This window comes from Glarea lozoyensis, assembly GCF_000409485.1.
Source record: "Glarea lozoyensis ATCC 20868 chromosome Unknown GLAREA14, whole genome shotgun sequence".
NCBI classification, from domain to species: Eukaryota; Fungi; Ascomycota; class Leotiomycetes; order Helotiales; family Helotiaceae; genus Glarea; species Glarea lozoyensis.
In genome coordinates this window covers 1-22,449 of record NW_007360988.1, presented here as the reverse complement: position 1 = coordinate 22,449, position 22,449 = coordinate 1, and the positions used below count along the sequence as shown (strand labels likewise).

The 22,449-nt window shown below is 42.3% G+C and overlaps 6 protein-coding genes across 6 annotated transcripts; 3 read left to right on the top strand and 3 right to left on the bottom strand.

Moving 5' to 3' along the window:
- Nucleotides 1-2,406: 2,406 nt before the first annotated feature.
- Nucleotides 2,407-4,419, top strand: GLAREA_06563 (MFS general substrate transporter; the record flags this gene model as incomplete). Its single annotated transcript, XM_008080511.1, has 4 exons — nt 2,407-3,131; nt 3,189-3,214; nt 3,277-4,208; nt 4,261-4,419. The coding sequence occupies 4 exons, from the start codon at nt 2,407-2,409 to the stop codon at nt 4,417-4,419; spliced, it is 1,842 nt and encodes a 613-aa protein (XP_008078702.1).
- A 2,027-nt stretch (nt 4,420-6,446) lies between these two features.
- On the bottom strand, nt 6,447-7,100 carry GLAREA_06562 (uncharacterized protein; the record flags this gene model as incomplete). The annotated part of the gene is made up of 1 exon (XM_008080510.1): nt 6,447-7,100. One exon carries the CDS (start codon nt 7,098-7,100, stop codon nt 6,447-6,449), a length of 654 nt encoding a protein of 217 aa, XP_008078701.1.
- A 3,732-nt stretch (nt 7,101-10,832) lies between these two features.
- GLAREA_06561 (uncharacterized protein) lies at nt 10,833-13,286 on the top strand (the record flags this gene model as incomplete). The annotated part of the gene is made up of 1 exon (XM_008080509.1): nt 10,833-13,286. The coding sequence occupies one exon, from the start codon at nt 10,833-10,835 to the stop codon at nt 13,284-13,286; it is 2,454 nt and encodes an 817-aa protein (XP_008078700.1).
- A 2,184-nt stretch (nt 13,287-15,470) lies between these two features.
- GLAREA_06560 (uncharacterized protein) lies at nt 15,471-15,695 on the top strand (the record flags this gene model as incomplete). Its single annotated transcript, XM_008080508.1, has 1 exon — nt 15,471-15,695. The coding sequence occupies one exon, from the start codon at nt 15,471-15,473 to the stop codon at nt 15,693-15,695; it is 225 nt and encodes a 74-aa protein (XP_008078699.1).
- A 373-nt stretch (nt 15,696-16,068) lies between these two features.
- On the bottom strand, nt 16,069-17,025 carry GLAREA_06559 (uncharacterized protein; the record flags this gene model as incomplete). Its single annotated transcript, XM_008080507.1, has 1 exon — nt 16,069-17,025. One exon carries the CDS (start codon nt 17,023-17,025, stop codon nt 16,069-16,071), a length of 957 nt encoding a protein of 318 aa, XP_008078698.1.
- A 567-nt stretch (nt 17,026-17,592) lies between these two features.
- Nucleotides 17,593-19,418, bottom strand: GLAREA_06558 (Rhomboid-like protein; the record flags this gene model as incomplete). The annotated part of the gene is made up of 3 exons (XM_008080506.1): nt 17,593-17,745; nt 17,792-18,792; nt 18,839-19,418. 3 exons carry the CDS (start codon nt 19,416-19,418, stop codon nt 17,593-17,595), a joined length of 1,734 nt encoding a protein of 577 aa, XP_008078697.1.
- Between the last annotated feature and the right edge of the window lie 3,031 nt (nt 19,419-22,449).

Genomic DNA, 22,449 nt, shown 5'->3' with positions numbered 1-22,449 from the left:
TCCACAGCCTTACGAAAGGACAGAGGATAGGCCACCTAAAACGGGAATGAGGCTTGGAGACCTGACACAAGTACCATTGCCAAACTAAGTCTTCTTAAAAAAGCCGCCATCGATAGTATGTTTTGTGCGGCACTCCATAGCTGGTCGGTGATATCGTGTCACTGGGTTAGATCCTATGGCACACAAGATGGGCGGTGGAATCTTTGGAGAACGGTGAGTTTAGGTAATTTCAAGCTTCGTGAGAGGCTATTCCTATCTAAAGTCTGGTAGATGCTGGGACGTCACATCATTCGGTACTCGAGTACTCACGGAGCTGAATATGAGTTCGTACAATTGTCACCAGGCTGCTAACACAACATCGCCCTAACACTGGGCTTACTGAGTTTATACCTCCTTTAGCAAGCATGAATGTTAGTCTACGGTGCCTCATAGCCAAGTGTTCTTTGCTAGGGGTGTTCTTCTCACCTAGCGCAACTTAAATATTTACTTGGGTTGGCCTCCGATTTTGTCTAGTGAGACAAACGATTTAAGAGCCTTGTTTTGTTACTCTACAGGAGCTGGGTCTCGCCAGAACCAAAAATCTCGAGCTCCAGATGATTTTGATGTGTTCGTACACCTCGAGGAGTAACGTTATACGAACATGTTGCATGCCTTTTCGTAAGCAAAATGACTACTTTTCGCACTTTGCATGTACATCTGGGATTTGAGCCACGCTCGTCCGGTGTCGCCATTATATCCTTGGTTTTTAAATGCCAAACTTCTTTCTCTGTTCACTGTATCTTTCTGGAAGTCAGGACTCCTCATGTTAGTGTTGTTAAAATATAACTTGTTATACTTTCATTTAACCCTTGATTTTGGCAGGTTTCTTAAACTCCGGTTGAACTTTCTACTTCACTGTTCTTTTGTCTTCATTTCATCTTAAGTGGCTACACCGCTTTCATACTCTCACTTCCTGAAATACAATACACAAGTTGTGGTAAGACAGGATTGTTTTACTATGTACATTTTTTTAGGATCCAGCTCTTGCTATTCCAATCCGAGGTGCTCTTCATTCCGCATACTTATCTATCCATTTTTCTCTTGTATTTTTCACTGCTACACCGGAGAAACCTACCTCAAAGTCAATTTATCAAAACATGGACGACTGTACATGAATTTGATTCCAGGTTTCTCACTTATGTGTCGAGTCGATCCCTTAGTGAGAAGTGAGCCTTGCGGGTCCTTTGTATTGACCCGCTCTCGACAGTCTGTCGCAGGTGATCAGCTGGATGTTTGCTAGCTTGTTCCTTCATCGCGAGTTTTAAGAAATTTAATCTTACGTCTGTGGGACAATCCATCTGATGTAATTTACCTTACGCACTTAACCTGATGTGATCAAAAAACGACAACCTGATGCAATTAAGCTGATGCAATTCACCTCCTTACATCAACTTCATCATATCAACCTAACAGCATCATCCTAATGATGTCAACCGAGTGACATATATACCAAAATGCGCGATGTCTGCTACATCTTCAATCCAAATGTAAGAAATTACCTTAGTGTTCCGGCACCGACCCTCGCACTGTTCATCAAAAATTGGGATTAGAACATTCTGACCTTATTTCCAGGCAAAGTCAGGGGTGAATCGCACGATACTGTTTCTACCGTCCTTTGCGTCTCTGTCCGCGTCTATGATTTCTCGAAACACGTTAATTATTTTACTACTCCGACGCCATACTCTAGATTAAAAATGTCTTCACGATTTGAAGCGTAAAGCTTCAAGTTGGAATGATATATCGTACTTGCTACTTACAGCCGAGCACCCGTCAGAGCTTTTCACTTGTACCTATCACCATGATTGCCTCTATTATTATCTACGGCAATACTGGCGAATATAGTAACGGGTAAAATTCGAGAGAGAAATTGAGCTTTCTTCTTATGATTGCCTTTTGTTGTGCCATCAGGCCCTGATCGAATCTCTGATCGGATATAAGATTACAATCACAATCCCTATCTGAGACCTTCTGAGATGTTAAGCTCTACCGAGGCTGCACACATGCTTGTCCGAGGCGTGGACAATCCTCGCTTGTTGCTGACGGTCAAGGGTGATAATACAGGGGTAGCTTTGGATATCCAGCCTGAGCCTCTCCCCCAACTTTTTTTTATTGTGAAATTCGCTTCATTTTACGCGCAAAAACTGAAAATGTTCAACAAAACGCTTTTCTGGTGGTTTCCCTGCGATATGACGCCCTTGCGTTTGATATTGACCCCTGGGTTGCTCATGTAGCAGTATTTTCATTGGTTTTTCTCTTCTCTGTATAAAAATTATTTCTCTGTTGATTTGTTTGTGCTTTTTCATACAAATTCCAGTGATATTTGAGCTTTTTGATACTATCTCGACAATATAAACCATTTTATTAATTATGACGGATCAAAAACATCTCACACAATCATCTGATAATCTCAGTCCCAATACAATTCATCTTTCTGACATGCCAGAGCATATTCCCGATAGACACTTCGAGGCAAAAGAAGTACCAAAAGAGGGCATCGAGGTCTCCAGCTCAGTTCAAGTTCTACCTTCAATTTGCGTCCAAGCCCTAGTGCATCCCACCACGTCCAGCTCTCTTCCCACCGAGGCAATTGACTTGACAACATCGCAAGCACCATCCCAGAGCCGAATTCAGACAGCAACAATAATGGCCTGTCTCATGGCAGCAGTCTTTGTCGCTGCATTGGATGTAACAATAATCGTCACAGCACTACCAACCATTTCTCGTCAGTTCTCTTCAGACACAGCTTACACATGGGTTGGAACAGCCTACGTCCTGACTTACAACACTTCGTCGCCATTATGGGGATCCCTGTCCGATATCTTCGGGCGCAAACCCGTTCTCCTGTCCGGCATCGCCATATTCTTCATCGGCAGTCTGATGTGTGGCGCTGCTCCCAGTTTGAGTATTCTGCTTGCTGGAAGAGCGGTACAAGGTCTTGGTGGAGCGGGATGTATTGTTTTGGTTAACATCTGTGTTAGTGACCTCTTTAGTCTTAGGGACAGGGGGTTTTACTTTGGACTGATTGGAGTTATGTGGGCTCTTGCTAGTGGTATTGGACCGGTTATTGGAGGGGTTTTTACCCAAAGTCTTTCGTGAGTTGAATCACCATTCAAGCAAATTTGAAAGACGGCAACTAACTTATCGAGCAGATGGCGGTATTGCTTCTGGCTGAACTGTAAGTATCCGGTCTACACGTTTTGACTCCTGATATGTGTGGAGATATTGACAGTGATCTAGTACCTATCACCGGGCTCGTTTTTGTACTCTTGTTGTTCACTCTAAGGCTACCCAACCCACAAACGCCAATTCTCGAGGGCCTAGCAACAATAGACTGGGTAGGCGCCATTCTAATATCAGCATTCTCAGTCATGATTCTTCTCGGTCTGAACTTTGGCGGCTCAACATATCCCTGGTCATCAGCAACAGTAATTTGCCTCATCATTTTCGGTGCATCTACCTTTGGTATATTCATTTTTCACTCAGCAAAGCTAACAAAATCGCCCATTATTCCCCTCCACAAGTTTACATCTGCATCGGCAATCTCATCACTATGTCTTTGTTTCACCCATGGTATTGTATTCATGGGTGTATCATACTATCTACCACTCTACTTTCAAACTGTCCTCGCAACCTCGCCATTAAAATCCGGAATCTACATGCTCCCTTTCATCATAACAATGACCATTACGTCTGGTCTTACCGGCCTCTACATCATGAAAACAGGTCACTACATCCCAGCAGTCTACCTCGGAATCATCCTCACGCCTCTCGGAATCGGCCTCTTCATCACCTTCCCTCCCGCAACTAACTGGATCAAACTCATCATTTTCCAAATCATCGGCGCGGTAGGCCTGGGATTGAACTTTGAAGGTCCGCTGCTAGCACTTCAAGCTGTTGTCGGAAACAAAGATGTCGCAATGGCAACGGCGACGTTTGGGTTTGTGAGGAGTATGAGTAATGCGTTTAGCATCGTTATTGGGGGTGTCGTTTTTGCAAATGTGATGGCGCGACAAAGACCGCAACTCGGAAGGGTGTTGGGTGATGATATTGCCGAGCAATTGGCAGGAGATGCCGCTGCTAACATTGGCGTGATTGATGGGTTAAGTGAAAGTGAGAAGGTTGTGGTGAAAATGGCGTTGTTGAAGGCCGTGAAGGCGATGTGGATTTTGGTGAGTCTGGGTTTTCTTTCGCTCTTTTACGCAGAGTTCTGACATCTTCCAGTATACGGCTTTTGCTGGGACATCTGTCATTGCTGGCCTGGGTATGAAAGCTCATGTTTTGAGCAAAGATAATGAAGGATCTCAAGTTGGGCTGGCGAATCGCGGTCGTCAAAGGGAACAAGTTGACCCAGGAGCGCAAGGAGCCGGTGCCGGACAGTGACTTTTCATTGGCGCTGTGTTTCTAAATCTCTGGCAGGAGACAAAGCGGGTGGCAATTGAGATCCGATAGATCGTGAATTAATTGGCCCCAGATCAGCGGCATTCCCGTCGCACAAATTTCTAGTGTTAAAGGAGATGCGGACCAAAGCCAATAAAGAGCAACCAAATCCACCCCTTTTATTGTAAGTTGAGGCCACATTGCAGAACGAACCTAAGAACGGAATGGAAGATTTGACTTGAAGTGGTCAAAGTGAATAAAGCTGTCTGGCCAGTAGCTATTAAGCCATTTGCTAGGTAACTACTTTGAAGTAAACGGCTGGTAGTAGACGAAAATAGATAGCCATTGGCTGTGCAATTATTCGAGAGTGAACTTGATACCGCGTATGACTGAAGAATGTCGTCGGTGATATGATGAAACATCTACAGCTCAGCGCCTCGAGGTTTGAGTTTGACGAAAATTCCCATCTGGAGCTTCGTTGGATGTACATACTACAGGTCCCCCGCAACTTTTGACGTGAAGGGATTTTCACTAGACAAGAAGCATACAATCCTCCTGGAATACTTATCTTAACACGTCGCAGAGGGCACGATATCGATCGATCAGACGATTTAATAACCATATTTATTCACCATGAAATGCCTCTCGGTGTCGATTTGTAGCTGTCGGAAAACGCGATTTTAGAACTTCTATTTTACCCTGGCTTGATAGCGGACAACATGAGTACACCAATTGACCTCTGGACTTGATTTTGCCGTCTACTTAGTAACTGGTGGAGGAAGTAGATGATCTTGGCTGAAATAATGGCGAAATACATAAATTTTGTCCATCGACTAAATATACCATATTTCGAGAAAGAAATCAAGAGAGGGTCGCGTTTAAACTTCTAACTGTATTGCTACTGTGAGCTAGCTCTACGTGTTATCTCAGAGTTGTTTTTTTTACTGTCGCGTTGTAAGTTCCAAACCCGTGTATCAGGCGATAATAGTGTGTAAAGCCAACAAAGCTGCCTCGTGGTAGACGACGTGGCTAGTAGCGGAACACTATCCCTAGTCTTGCTGACTTGCGAGCATACTTGTCTAGTTTTAGGACGAGAGTAAGACATCTCGGCACGGGTTCAAAAACTATTATGACGAGAGCGTCTCCAATAATTGAGTGTAGCATAAGTTTATACGGTAGTCGAAAGGAACTACTCTCTTCCTTCCTACGCACAACTACTTCGTAATTTTATTAAACTAACTTGTCTTGTTACCAGACACGACGAGGACTCCATTGCAGTGCCGAGAAGCTAAGTTTAAGGGGCTGTTTCTCCGAATCATGAAAAGATGGCGGCACGTCCCACTACTAAAAAGCAAAAACAAAAACAAATCTTGGTAGGTGCTTTCTCCCGTGTACATAATCGATGGAACGGCTGAGATCGAATTGGTGTGCCGTCTTTTGATCAAGTGTCCCGTCATCCTGACTATGTAGTGGAGCCTGGTGGACGTAGAGACGCTGATTAGACCCTAACAGCATAATTTAATAGATAACATCTCGAGATTTTCATGTTGCTAAGTCGTTAAAAGATAAGAAGGAACCTCGCTCAGCTTATTCTTCTCAATTACAAAGGCTGGCATTAGGGTTAGGGTTGGCTGGCCTCGGGAACCAAAACAGACTTGCCTTTTAGACTACACTACTGAGCGAAATGACGTTGATATCACAAGACATAAGTTGCAGTTGACGATAGATGCTCGATTTGTGGTTTATGGAAGTCATCTCCGATTCTTGCTTAATCACACTTATCTCCCTTAGTGCACGTAAGCAACAAAACCTGTCAATAACGCCGTACTGCCTCCCCATGCAAATTCCTGAAAATGCCCACAAATCAGAAGCCGTCGTGTCAGTCAGTAGCTGACACATCGCCATACTTTCTCAACCCATCAACGCCTGTATACCCAGCCCTTCCGATGAGGCCCATATAAAAGAGCTCCATGTGCGTATGCAATGAGATAGTGATCGTAAAATCATGAACTTGATTCAGGTCCTCGAAATCACCCTTCCATCATTAGATTATTGATTCCTCCAATATCGCCTCCATAAGGCTCAAGGTCAACGACTTCAATCCTGCGCATCCATGTATCCGGCCAGAGAAAGAAAACGCCATGAACATCTCGCATATGTGCTTGCCACTCCTCGTCATATAGAGTCTCTCGATTGTAACATGGCGCTCTATGAGATAATCCTGACCTCCCGGATCCGTGTGAAGGCACTTCAACAGCTACAGAAAGTGATTTGCACAGATCGAGTACTCGAGTCCCTTCGGAAGCGGGCATCACAGTCCATGCTGTCTTGGTACTGATGTTGTGTTCCCGCAATCCCCGAAACAAGTCTTTGTCAGAATAGGGATACACTGCCTCAGAGTGACTAGAGTACTGATTCTGGCCGTGACTGTGTGAAGGAACATGAGCCGAGGATGTTGCAGTGTACGCTGGATACGTATAGCTGCTCATGCTTGTCGTCACAGGATATGGATTTGAGTTTGTAGAGGGATAATATGAACCCCTTGCAGCTCCGGTGTGTGAGTGATGTTGATGCATGGACATCAAGACTGCAGATGGCGAGAATGGATCTACTGACGTTGAAGAATGACTTGAACGCTGCCGTGGGACTGCAGAAGTGTCTCTCATCTGGGGACTCGCGTCCATCTCGTCAGAAATATGAGATATCCTTGACGACGATGATGACGTCTCCCGCTCAAAGGAATGTGGCATCTCTCTACTCGAGAAAGTTAGAGACGGTCGACAGAGGAAATCATATAGCTTACAGTCGTCCTCTCCCGCTAGATCCTTCGGCTATTGTGAGGTTTAATCTCTCATTTTTGATGTGTATCGCAACATGCTTAAAGTAAATCGTCAGCTTACAACAGGAATGGATTCGGACGGGAAGAAAAACCTTTCTGAGATTCGCAGCTGTTTTTGTCTCTTTCTGACAAAAGCCACATACAGATTCGCATTTTTCGATTCGCAAGATTCCAGTGGTGTTCCAAGGAGGATGTGTATGCCCTTTACTACAGGTTGTGTTTCGTAACGAAGTCTCCATCTTCAGTCTTCGTTCTCTTTGATCAAATTCATCGGGTCGCCGTTTTAAAGTCATGTGTTCAAGAGCCCGACAATCTGGTGTCCAGAGTAAAATATATTTAAAAAAACTTCTCTGCGACGACTTATTATTGTTGGGTATCACAAAACAATGACCAAATTATCGCGCGCTGCCTGGGAATCGAAAAAGAGCGCATGGCCGGAAGCGATGGGAAACTTCTCTTCGAGGTTTCGAAAAGAGTTGTTGAGATCTTATATCATAGACCATTTGAGGAGTCTCTCAATGTACGCGGGGAGGAGCTTGCTGCAGGAAGAGGCCAAATCTCATTGATACTGTGCTGGTCATCTCAGTCTGGAAATACTCGCGAATGGAGATTTCATTCACATTCTGTGCGAGATGCGATTGGCCGAGAGGTGCATTGGCGGGCGCGAACCACCAGATGACAAACGCTGGCGGGGGAACCCTCCTGAACTTGTGCTTGATCCCGTCCACCGCTCTTCACTGCGAGATCATCTACAGATGCGACTGGGACGAGGATCACGGGCTTGGAGGACGTTAGATTCCCACCAACTTGCGCTTCGATCCAGCTTACTGGGAATTGGGATGAACATCACCCGTACGGAGGAGAGCAGAAACAAGGGGCTTCGGGCTCGAACCACCACGTGGCATTTGTTTTGTTTCGTGTGAAAATTATCGGAAATACAGAGTGCTTGAGGTCAGTTCCCGTGAGCTCTTAACATTAATTAGGCTCGGTTCAAAGTTCAATAGTTATAGGATCTTAAGATCAAGGTAGCTTCTAGTTCGAACCCAGCTTCTTCCTTTACTCTGACCAGAGCTCTCTGGTAACGCTGCTGAGGTTACATCAGGAAAAGTCCCAGTTCATCCAATGTCACAGACAATGGGGAATTTCCCGGTAACCCAAGAAGCCCAATCAATCCAGATTGAGCCGCGCAATCGTGCATGCCATATTTTGTACGACGCACTGTGACCTTACCGTGATGATATGACGTGGCGGTGTCTTTATCAAGAGTCAAACCCTTGAAACTCCACATGGCTGAAGCTATTCAAATACTAAAAACATACGGAGTACAGATATCATGGAGCCCAGCTATTCGAGGGTCGATATCCTGTGTTATTCTTCTGCAGCATCTGCTGCGGTCTCGATCTGCTAGTTTTAGTCGCATCGGGCGGTCGAGCAATGGTGCCGCGGACGGACGATCCAGGTCAACTGGGTTAATAAATCACCGGCCGTCATATACGAGCAGAATTTCTCGAGAGCTTGAGACAATCCCAGCCCTTACAGTGCGAGCACTCGTACATGTATGTACCATTCCTTCGAGAAGCTGTTTCTTGGAATATTTTCCTTTCTATTACGCAAACGGGAAATCTTTCCGTAAGCAACCGCATGTCTTTGAACATTCTTCATGCTCATGGTCTCTTCCTGGCACAATCAATTTGGTGGACCCCTTAACAACCGGTTGGCAACCTTGGTAATACACTGTGAGAACAGAGAGGCCGAATGCGTCAAGTAAGATCAGATGTAGACAATAACGATGCGATTGGTCTCATGCCTGAGTCGAACTGCAAAATAAGCATCTGACGCTATGCAGAACGTCGAGTCGGGTAATTTTTGCGAAAAGACTATATGACGGTACTTGCATTTTGCAATCCAACAACCAGTACAACACGAGGGCGGATAGCTAGCTGGTATACCCTTGTGAGGATGCTGATGATAGGACTAGGAGCGCCATCGTATGATCGATACTGCCAGGAGCTTTCGTGGACCGGGTATGCCTAGTGGCAGCTTTGAATACAATTCTATGGTGACATCCAGTGCCACCTCGAGTGCAAATGCCGCTGGTTACGCCGCCAAACCGTAGGAATCGCGTGACATTGACTGTGGCACAATGTTGCTTGTCTGGGGTTTCTGCTACCGCGCCACGATTCGGCAGAAGATACTGGGAAGAAAGCTCAAATTCGAGATTATAGTCAAAAGCAGATGTCCAGACGGTCGCCAAATTATATGGCTTCCTATTCCCAAAGATTCCATGATCACCATACCGATTAAAAGGACAACTTGCATCGAATCACGGCAGATGATGCTTTTGATAACGATGTTCTTAGTGTGTAGAATTCCAGACTCATCCTTTTCAATATAGGTTCATTGTTTGATAGCAGCTCCGTGAATTCCTTATACAGTTTTCACGTATTTTGAGACAATACTGTTAGCTAGTAAGTTGACTTGCTTTTAGCATATTAGAACTTCTGAAAATATTTGACCATTGGCACATATAGGAGACATTATAGGTGACAGGTGTAGATAGAGCCAAGACTTAATTGTGCTCCCCCAAATGAGACTGAGATGGAGAACGACAATATACTTTGGAGGTCAAACATTGCGACCATTCCGAAAGCTTCTTCATCATACCTCATCTTCAGGTTTACGATACCTGATGTCTAGATGGCCGACTTGGGTGGAGCGACATGAGTCGATAAATGACCCACGTGGAACCTAGTGACACTCCTCCTGTGTGTCCTTTGGAAATTTTAGCACGAATTGAAAAACATAGTGACTACAAAGGAGCACACAATATGACAAAGGTCGGCAAAACGATAGAAGGAGCGACAGCGACGCAGCCAGTGATTTCCACGAAGTCAAATGTTTGACTTGTAAAGATGAATAAAATTCGTAAGTGATTGTGCTCGCAAAGGCGTATTTGAGGTGTAATTGCTGACTTTATTATACCGAGATAAATATTTTCGCAACAACCTAAGCAAACCACCAAACAACGCCATAGCATTGCTTGCATAGTGTATTGTCATACGCAAAAAAACATTAGAAATCTGCCGTCTCGTTTATCAAAACGGATTTCTACCCTACTTAACGGCAGGAAAGCCCAAACCTGAAAATTTCCTGCTAAAGATATAATCGACCCTCGAAAGCGATGGAGAAAGCTGAATTGTTCGGGCTGCAGTGGAAAGCTTGTGGCAATTATAATTTGAAAAGGATTCACTCAAGACGATAATAACAATACGATAATGACAATACGATAATGACAATGGGGCGGAGTATTTTGTCAGTTCCGAGTTCACTTGTGGTGAATCGAACATGCGGCGCTAGACAATGGTTGAAAGACGACGATATGCTTCATTTGAAGAACAAGCTTCAACCACAACATATAAGACATTCGCAGGTCATCTCGTACACTTTCAACAAATTATTTGTCGGTGCATAAAAATTTGACTATCTTGAAATTTGGGTTTTGAGCTTCCGATATTTTGTCTCTTCACTTTCAACCTGTTGCCAGTGTCAGCCTCTTTCTGAAATCAAAATCGCACATATGCTGCCAACTACGCATTCGCCCAAACAGCCGACCGGTCCCAAATGGAGCGAAATAGAGTACCGGCTACTGGACTTTTGGGTTCAAAATGATCGTGATGAAATGAAGAGGCGAAACTTTAGTCTGCAACAAGTGGCGGAGGAAATGAACAAGGAGACCAAGTGGTTGCATTCCCAACAAGATCTTGGTGAGGGTTCTTCTTCGGCAGAATGGCAATGTCAAATCATGCGCTTTCCGACTAGGAACTATAACGCATCAAAACTATCTACAAAAATGAGAATGATAGAAACCAATCCGGGTTCTTACGTTCCTCTACCTCCCAGAAATCCGGACCGTTTCAACATGACGATCTCAGGAAACATGGCGAAGAACATCAAGGGAAATGATAAAACTTACGAACAAGCAACAGCGATCAGCGCACCTGGGAAAGCAAACGGTGTCACTGATTCACGCAGTATATTGGATACTCAAAGTATCGCTGGGATGGCTAACACAGGGCCAACCTATCAGGCTTTTCGTCAGAGTCAACCCTTAGCTGGAGTCGCATACAATAGACAAACCGAGTTTGGGCAGGAGCTTCCTGCGTTTGAAGTCGACCGAAGAAGACCCCAGTCTCTAGAGCAACCAGCGACGTTTGAAGTCCAACATCAATTTTCAAGTCATCCAAGTAATGGAACCACAGCGTCGCCTCAGGATGCAAATTGTCCGTCTTATGAAAGTCATATAACATCTGCAAACCACCAGAAGTTCCACGAAGACCTTCAATCGGAACTATTTCATCAATATCAAAGCCAAGTCACATCATTCGAGCATCATGGAGGTTCGACACAGGTTGATGTTGGGCAAGAACAACCCAGTATTTTGGGTCTTTCGTCAAACCCATGGCAGCAGCATTCAAAAATTACCTCTCTCTCCCAAGTATTACGAGAGCAAGACGCATCAAGGCCCCAAAACCAATCACAATCGGTTGCCGATTTTCAAAGAAGCCAGCAGTTGCTCCCACGTTCTCCAACGCAGCAGACGACCACGAGTGGCCAGCATTATTCTCCAGATTTCATTAATAGCAATCGTCAAACGTCCGCGCTATTTCCAACACAGAATCGCTTACAGCAGTGGCAACATCCTCAATTTCCACCGGTGGACCCCTCAATTGATCGCACTTCTGTAAATGCTGTGGTTGATCAAAACCTATATGAAGTGGCTTTTCGGCAATTGCAACAACAGATCGCTCTCAACAATACTCAACAACCTAAATCCTATGATAATAGCAATAATCACAGTCAGGTGTTACCTGAAACCATGAAGAAGGGAGAGGGTTCAGAAGACTGGAGAAGAAAGCTCGCTGCTCTGTCCTCTGAGCGGGAGTTCTCAGCAAAAGCTCAGTCAGACAATCGAAGAAACAGCACCGTGACTTCAAGCAACTATGATACATTCTTCTCCAGCATTCCTAGAACGTCGTCAATGACAGGAGCCGCGGGAGTGCAGACGCAAAATCTCCGGAATTCGTCCTCGGGCACTGGAATAGGATCCATTTCGTTGAATGATCGAGAAGTGCAAAGACGAATAGCCTCACAACAACAAAAAATGCACGCTAGCAAATTGCAAGATCCAGTAGCCCGAAAGCCAGAACCAGGCAATCCATTTTCGTCACCTAAGCGCATGAAAGTGGCAGAAGGCGTTCATGTTGCAACTTCAAATGCACAAGTCACTCGACCACAACCACGACGGGTTCCTTTTATTGCTCCAGCACAATCATCAGGACAAGTACCACGGGTTCCCTCTGTTGCACAAGTCACGTCGTCAACACAGCCAAAGAATCCATCCTCTGTTGCCACAGTCCCGTCGTCAGTACAGCCAAGCAATTCTTCCTCTCTCGTTCCAGCCCAACCATCATCACAACCACGACATCCTCCCTCTCTTGCTTCGACCCAGTCATCGGTAGAGACACAACGAAAAGATGATGCTCATTCTACCTCTGGTCATGGTACTTTACCAACGCCACAAGATCTAGAAAAGCCGAGTAAGCAAAATGCCACTCGAAAAAGATCGAATCCCTCACCAGAACCCATCCCTCCACATCCAGCACCAGGCTACCCACCGCTTCGTCGCTCGATTTTTGCTACTCCTCGCCCAAGAGTACCTCGTAAATCAACCCCTGCTACCACCTCTATTGTAGAAACTTTGCCACAGTCGAAAAGTGTTAGCGATGCAACACGGAGCGGAGCTGTATATTCAACAAAGTACCCTGCCATTAACGTGCTGAAAAGTGGATTTGTGCCCGCAATCAATGGACGGGAGTCCGCAGCGACACCATCGATGGCGCAAGCAAATACCAACTCAACAAGTGTTACTAAGAGTGGTAGTAGTATTGATACCAGTAATGAGGCAGTTGGAAGGGCATTGGATACCCTTCAAGAGCAATTACGTGTTTCGCGGAATACTTGGAATAATTGAAATCACGGGAGGCGAAAAAGGGTTAGACGGACTAAAACGTCTGTAATGACTTTTGGATGTAATTTATTTTTGAGTGTTGTTCAGAAACTAGTACCTGGATACCCTTGAGAACAGAAGGAAGACAAATTGGTTGTAAAAAGGGTTTATTTTAGTCACGCGAAAACATCCGTGACACGAGCGCTGTAGAATCAGAAAATGGAAGTGTTTCCGTATAATCGGACCCATCTAACATTAAACGTATATCTTTCTACCGTTTGACCTATACCTTATATTCCCTAACCCAAATGTCATCCTCTCTTGTTTTGGTACAAAAGACTTCCACCACACACTGGAACAAATATTTGTGTTAGTTCCACATAGTTTGTGCATCGTGCTTTGAAGATTAAGGCTCCCCTTTCAGTTCTTCTCTTACATGCCTGTTTCCCAACATGGACGATACATTGCCTCAGCCTGGGTCATAGGTTTCCCACTGTCGTCGTCTGCCAAGGCAGCAAATTCATCATAGACCTTAATTTACAACGACAAAAGTCAAGCAAGGCTAGGGTTATTACGGAGTCAAGTGGAAGTGTTGCTAGAAAACTTCAATATTAAGGGAACCGCTTTCCTCCATGTTGCAAACAACCGTATCATCGAAATGTGCGACATTCTTAATCCCGAACTCTGACTATAAATAATTGATAGTAGACTGTACGGTAGAAATAATCCATCTGAGTCTAATCTCATGATTTGAAATGGGAATGAAGTCCATCACATCGAAGTATACTATGGCGAAGCTTGCACTTCCAAATTATTGCTTACGTATAACGGAAGTTGGATTTAGTATAGTCAGAAACCTCTAACGGCAGACGATGGGGAGATTCTGTCAACAGGGAGAGCCGAAAGTCGTTACTTGTACCGGGGATTACACCGAGATGGTCATTTCGAGAATGTCATTTCGAATGATTATAGATCTGCTGGTCAAATTTGAAACGACGTCCCGATATTGGGTGAACGCTTCATTAATGATGTTTGAGCCATGTGCCTACAAAGTTTTGAATCGAATTTCAAAGAAGGATGAGGTTTCTCTTTCCATAAATGTGGCATCGAGTTATAGGTCATTGAATGGGTGCCTACTTTATCTCTGTCAATATTATCAGAACGTGTCACAGTAGGTACCGTTAATAAACCCTAACCCACTATTTATTTAGAAACCTCTACCCTTGGCATGTTTGAAATTGCTCTATTCATTAAGCAAGTGGAAATAAGAGGACACTTTCGTTCGAAGTCTTTAAGCACCTGTTAAGCGCCTACTATATACTTAAATGTTTAGGAACATCAAACTCTTTTAAAAAACAGCTTTTTATAAGTCCATGCTGTAAGTGGAATTATCGAACAATAATTCTAGAGCTGGCTGAGGGGTATTCATAGAGCTAGGTCTCATTTATGATTTACTCTAGTAACGTTGGGCCACAATTAGTACCTGATAATTGATGATGAGAGCTTTTCCTTGCGACCTGCAATGATGGCGAGGATACTGTATTCTGTATGTAGCGTGTATGGCACTATTATTGCTTGCTATATTCCTGGTGTCAACCTTAATGATACTACTGACATCTACCCACAGATGTTTCAATTAAAACTCGCATGCCTTCTTTCGCATTTATAACAGTGGGTGGAAATTGTATGGCTAAAAGTTTAATATATTTCATCGACTTATGTTTAGAGCTTTACATAAAGCTTAACATCTATGAATCGAGAACACTGGTTATCCTCTGACCAGGAAGCTAACACCTCCCTTGTGCTAATTCTGTAACAATCTTCCTAATCTCCTTTACTTTAAAATATTAAATACTGCAAAGCTTAAGGGTCCAGATTCGTCGATGGCAGATATAAGCCACTCTAGTCTCGCAAGGGCTTTCGTAAAGCATTTTCTGTATATATTATTGCTTCAATCCTGGGGTTATCCTCCAGGTGGCCAATGTTGACCTTTTATCATCCAAGTTAACCCGCCGAAGCCTTGCAACACGCGAATTCTGCTTGAAAGGTGTAGAGATATGGCTTCTGGATAGTTACGGATCATATCTTCACATGGTCCATAGAAGCTCTCCGCATGTACAGCTCAAAATAGTGTGAAGTGTTCTTCGAGGACCGAAAACGCGCCTCTGAACGAAGCGTACACTGTGTCCTGCTCTTGAGGCGACAGAAATGGCAGCAATGAGGTTTACTACCTTGGACATACTCAACACACTCACCAGGTCGGGAGCGCATAGTGAGGACCCAACGACTGTAGCCAAAACTACCTTTGAACACGGGGCAATGACATCTCCCGGCTCACTATCACCTCCCGACCTTGACTGTGCTATGTTGAGACCAGGCCGATCTAGCAAGACATCGCGGTTACGGCGAGGAGCAGGCTTGGAAGAAGAATGACTTGTTGTGTTGGAAGAAAAAGTCCACTGGATGAAAACGAGATTCTTTTCAAAACAAGCCGCAGGACGCAGCTATTATCCGTTTTTGTATAATTTGATCTTCACTGCGCACCGCTGAATGCGTACTGTTGATATGATTTAGCTGACGAAAAATTCAGAACACACGGCATGAAATGTCATAAATCATCATTCTATAACTAGCTATACAATGCTATGTGCAAGCTAATCGCTAAACTGAGCCTCGTAAAATTTTGAACACCTGAAATGCAACACCATCCAACTCCCAGCCATGCAGAACCAGCAAAATAACCGACTTTTACCTCGAGAATTACTGGACTTGTCTTTCCGATATGGGTATATGCGTTTTCATGAGCTCAAGACTTCCTTTTTCGACCAACAACTAACTCACCCCCATCCCCAGATGCTTTCCGCTTCCTCTCCTTTTCCTCCTTCTTTGCCTTCTTTCCCTCCTTGCTTAAGCCGTCAGAGCTCCTTCTTCTCTTTTTGTCTTTCTTGGACTCTGCAACCTCTCCGTGTGCCTCGATGTCTTTTGTAGCTTCCCCGATGTCCACCTCGGCCTGAAGTTTTGCTTGCAGAGCCTCGAAATCGACAGGTGTCTCGCTGGAGGCATGTTCTTCCTTCGCGCGCGATTTGTTCTTTTTCGTATGCGATTGGCTTGCGCCCAGCTCGACTGTAACCGGCGTAGGCTCTGTATCAACCACAAAGTACGGATTGGCTTCGACAACTACCGCGCCGTTCGCTTTGGTTGGTTCGATGGTGGACTCAGCGTCTGCTGCTTCGTCTACATCGCTGCTACTTGATGCATCCTCCATCTCGCTATCCCCATCCTCGTCAACTGGCGCAGTTGGAAGTGTTGGTGCCGGAGCGGAGGCAGCGTTGTGACCAGGCAATAAACTGACAGCCTCCTTCGCATTCTTCACGGTTTCTTTGGCCCTTTCAACGCATCCGACGATAATCTTTAAATGACCCTTCTCCCCTCTTTCCCAGGCGTCCCTTTCAACATCAGGCAGCCCAAGCATGAAGTCCTTTACACTTTGCTGAACCCTTTCCAAATGTTTGACATGACTTTCCAGAACCCCGATATGTTTTTTGAATAGCGAAGGCCATTTGACATGACTTAGGGCTTCCGCAGCGCCCGAAGGTGGCGTCTTGATTTGGAGGTCGTTCACTGATATTCCGTGGGATTTTGCTGTTTTATGTGGTCTTTTGACACCGGAAGCTTCACGAGCGGCGCGTTTTGCTTCTTTTTTCGCGGTATGGATGGCGGTCTTCTCGGCGTTGGCTTTTGGTTTCGCTTTCCCTTTACCCATTTTGATGCAATTGAGTAGGCGATTGGAAAGTTTCGGTTTGTGGAAATGCTGGTCGCAAGTTGGTTGATTTGATTTGTTTAGTATTCGGCGAGGCTGGAGTTTTTTTTCAGGTTTGCGCAGCCTTTACCGAGGTTTCGTGGTTTGCTCAGAAAACGGAATTATGATAATCCGACAAGTCCACCTAATACAGTCGCGACTTTATGACTGTCTGCTACCAATGTTGTAGAAATGGTAAGATGATCGAATTCCTGTTACTAAAACTGAATAATTTTTTCGCTTAAATTTGCCCTTCGACTTTTGTTGGACGCAGTGTGAATATTGCGCGATGTGCAAACTACACCGGCAACCCACTAACCGTTGAACATGTATATCTTTTGCACGACGTGACGGGAGCAATGATCACAATACAGATATCGGTACAGATTGAATTATGTGATTGTTGGTATATCCCTCAAACTCTTAGCCCTGTTACCCATGCCCAAGCATATATCGACAAAAAAACTCCATCGCTATGCAATTTTCCAAGATCCACCAGTTTCCATCCTCTCAAACACCAAGAAGTAAAAATCAAAAAGGGGTTGGCACTGCAGCAACAGCGGCGGGTATCAGGCGTTTATTTAAGACGCTAGATGTGGGGGTAGACGCCAATGTTGCGGAAGGCACTCCAGCTGTGGTTGTCGTTATCTTGATTTTGCCAATATCACACCAATCATTTACATCCTACAAGAATCAGCAAAATCATTCCACGGATAGGAAGTAAACTTACGATGCATGTGATGTATTTACACCAGGAACAGGTAGCGCGTTTTTCGATGCTCTTGTAAAAATTGGTCAGGAGTAAGATGAACACAATCAAGAGAAAGACCAAGGAGGCCACACGAACAAGCCACCAAGCCCACCAAGCTGGCTTACGGCCCTTGAAGAATCCAACGGGCGCCTTGGCGAATGCTTGTGTTCCGGTGATGAGGTGATCATCACTCTTACTCTGATGAACAGGCCTGTAAGGTGGATCCTGTCCGATACGCTTTTGCAATGACGCTGGAGAGTGCAGAATGCAGATGCCCAAAGCGATGCCCATAATAAATCCACCGATATGGGAAAAGTTGTCGAGGCCAGGAAGTAGTCCCAGGACGAAAGATATAGCTATATCCAACATGATGAACGCAAAGTCTTTCCATGGTGAAATCCGCTCTGCCCAGTGGTACAGGAGATCGAGAAGAGTCAAGGCGAGAATCCCAAAAAGCGATCCGGAAGCTCCCGTTGAAGCGATGCCTTCAGCTGCAAAGTTTCCCCCAAGAACGAATCCAAAGATGCCGCTGGCGATGTAAACCAGGAAATAGCGTATGGAACCAATAATCATCTCCATTTCGCGGCCCAAGGTCATTTGAAGCAGCATATTGAACCCGATGTGGATGATTCCGGCGTGAAGGAAAATAGGAACGATAAACCTGAACCACTGATCAGGCTGGTGTTTGTCTTCCAACGCAGTTCCGCTGGGTGCACCAATCCCAGGTATTGACGAGTTGGCAAGGTTGAAACCGCAAAGCTGTCCTAAATTGCACAGCTGCCCAGTGTGCCGATCGGAGCCGTTCTTCGCGACGGTATTGGGGCAAGGGAACGAATTGATGTCGGTCAATTCTTGGAAGTACTCCATGTTGTGCATGCAAGAGACGTATCTTGCGCCCATGTTTATGGTGACATATGGTGAGGGACCGATCATCGGGTTGATCTGAGGCTTGATCATGATGGGGGATCCGGTGAGCTGAACTGGATGATATTAGCAATGATCTCGACGACAAACAACGAAACGTACCATTTTTTACAATCTCCACGATGAAGATAATGATTTGGACAAGGGTAAAAATGTAGGTTACGAATGGTATCTTCTTCTTTTTCTTCAAGAGCCCCGTCAAGCGACCTCTCTCCCGCGTACCTTCTTCTAGATTGCCTGTATTCTGCCGCACAGGAGCGTTGGGATCCGCCGCATCGTAGACATGATCGATACTGTTCTGCTTTGGCGGTACATCGGGGCCTCCTGGATGATCTCGTAATGGGATGTCGTCCGCAAATGAATTTGTTGAGGCCTGCCTTCCACCACCTCCCTGACCATAATATGCTGAATCCGCTCCGATTGTACTCTGGCTGTCAAATCTCGCATTGGGAGGCTGTTTCCCTTGCTGCAGCGCAGGATAGACGTGGTCATCGAATGGTGCTTCGAATGGCGAGACTGGGGAGATGTCGTTCGGTCTCGTTGACTGAGTTCGTGATGGCGGATGTGATGTGTATGGCGGGAGTGAAGGCGCTTGCGTTTGTGATGGGTTGTAACTCGAATAATATGTCTGCGAGTCATCTGGGCGGTTTGTCGGAGGATTGAAGTAGTCGTTGGCAGCCATCTCTGCGTTTCTGCCAGCTGAACAATTTGATCGCGACAAAGTGTTGTAGGAGACTTCGGAGAGCTGCCAGGTTGGAAAGTCGGGTAGATTTGTTGGTAGGATTGATTGATCGTCGTGATTCGAGAGCAATCAAGTTGGGCGATTAATCGTGTCGCTCCGTGTTGGGATTCAGGATCACGAGAATAAATGAGCGGCAGTGAGTCCCATCGATTCGGTAGAGCTGAAAGTCGGTGCGTAATGCTTGGGGCTGTGATAGAGTAGAATTTCGTAGGAGATGTTTGATTCGAGCACTGCCACGAGCGGTAGTAGATAGTGGAGAGGGGATAATTAAAAACAGGGGCGAAATAACGGGGTTCTTACGAAAAGCGGAGTACGCTCGAGTTTTAGATTACTATCGGTGTAATCTATTACGACTTCTACTAGAGATTAATATTCGATCTACTTTTTAGAAAATAGTAAGTAAAAGAATAAGTAGAAATCGCGATTTTACTATACTACTTATAACTCTTTAAAATAATAGTAATAGAATAATTTTTACTTATTTAGAAAATATTTTATAAATTAAAATATTATTAAAACTATTTAGTAAAATAGTATTTAACTATTAAGCTTTTTAGTAAAATATAATTTATATATTAGTATATTATTTAGTTATAAACTAGTATAAAATAGTTATTTTACTAACTAGTAATTAATATTAAACTTAGTTATTATAAAATACTATAATTATTTTTTAGTAAAATAGTATTTAAATATAAAGCTTTTTAGTAAAATAAAGTCTATATACTAGTTTATTATATAATATAAAGTTAATAGAAAATAGCTATTTTACTAACTAGTAATTAATAATAAGATTAATTATTATAAAGTATTAAAATTATTAGTTAGTAAAATATAGTTTATATATTAGTTTATTATATACTATAAAGTTAGTAAAAATTAGTTATTTTACTAACTAGTAACTATTAATATAGTTAGTTATTATAAAGTATTATAGTTACTATTTAGTAAAATAGTATTTAACTATTAAGTTTTTTAGTAAAATAAAGTTTATATATTAGTCTATACGTTTAGCGGCGGCTTTACGGCTAGGCGGCTTTAGGTTAATATTATAACTCTACTAAAACTCTATTAACTAAAGTCTTAATTAATACTAAAAATAAATAGATATAACTTAGTATTATATTAAATATATACTATATCTACCTAGAAACTAACTTATAGTTATATATAACTTATTTATATTAAGTTATTATATATTTATAATATTACTTATAAATAGTTTAGACTTATATATATAATCTATATACTACTATAGTATAAAAACTATACTATTACCTTTAATAATAACTTATAACTCTATTAATTAAAGTTTATTATCTTTTAATATAAATATCTATTTAGTATTAAATTAATATTATATTACTCTATTATTATATGTAAGTAGAGATACTTAAGATAGAATATCTTCTCGATATAGCTACTAACTACTACTAAATAACTTAAGTCTATATAGATAATATAAGTAGTATACTACTATAGTATAAAAACTATACTATTATCTTTAATAATAACTTATAACTCTATTAATTATAATTTATTATTTTATAATATAAATATTAATATACTATAAAATTAACTTTAGATTACTCTATTATTATATATAAGCCTTTCTTATTAAGATTTATATTATATAAATTTTACCTCTAATTAATTTAGGCCTATATATATAATTTACTACTATCTCTCTTCTCTTTTACTCTCTCTTTAGATAATATAATTATAGTTTATATTATAATAATTATATATTCTTAGCTTTTAACTACTCTTAAACTTTATTATAGTACTTAAAAAGAAACTAGTTAGTCGACTAAGACTTAATAGTATAGAAAGAAGACGTAGAAAGACTACTATTATCTAAGAAAGACGTCGAAGATTAGGTTTTCTAAATATTAGAATTTAAAGTAACTCTCTAATTTACTCTTCTACTACTACTTAGATTTAAGATATTTCTATACTAATAGAACTATTAACTTAACCTTAGATAACTACTTAAGTTATATAGTTAAGTAGTTAAGTAAGTTAAAATAATAATTTAGAGCCCTCTTTAAACTTAACTAACTAACTATTAATTTAACCTTAATATTATACTTAATTAATATCGAAAAGCTCTTAACTCTCTACTATTCTAGCTTTGTTAATACGTCTATTGTCTATATATAAACTCTTCTATTTAACTAGGTTACCTACGTTCTCTTTACTAATTTGTCTATAATAGCCTAGCCCTTCGCTTTAACTTTCTATTATAACTAAGATACTATCTCTAAGGAGATTCTATAGTAAGAGCTAAGAGTCTTCGGGATAGTATTACGTAAAGAACTAAAGAGTATATAATAGAGCCCTAGAGCCCTCCCCGGGCTCCTCTAGGTCTAGTAGGCCTAATAGGTCCTTATAATAGAAGAGATTTAGAGATCTAGAGAATAAAGGTTTTATATAATAATTGTAATTTTCTTAGATAAGAAGCTTTATACTTAACTTAATATAGTAATAGTATCTTATTAGTTTATCTTACTCTTATTATAATAAATAGACCTTCGAGTCTATATCTTATAATAATATATCTACTTACTTTATACTAACCTTACGACCTTAGTCTACTATAGGTAGAATATAAATCGTTATACTTTAAGTATTTATTCTAAGTAAGTATAAATTATTAGTAATAGTACCTAATAACCTACTTAGTCTAACTACTAGTTAAGTCGACCTTAGTTAAATAATTATCTAAGCTAAAGAAGAACTTCGCGTCTCTCTACTCGATAAGTTTAATAGAAAACCTAGCGAGGTAAACTAGTTTCTAATAAAAACCTACTTATAATTCCAGACATTATTTTGCCTTATAGTAGGGCTACTGCAAAAATTTAATCCTAGCTACTACAAGAATTTAATTCTAGCTACTATAAGAAAAAAGTAAGTTTTAGAGACCTATTTTTATAGTAAGTCGAAAAGAGGTAGAGTTATTCTTAAACGA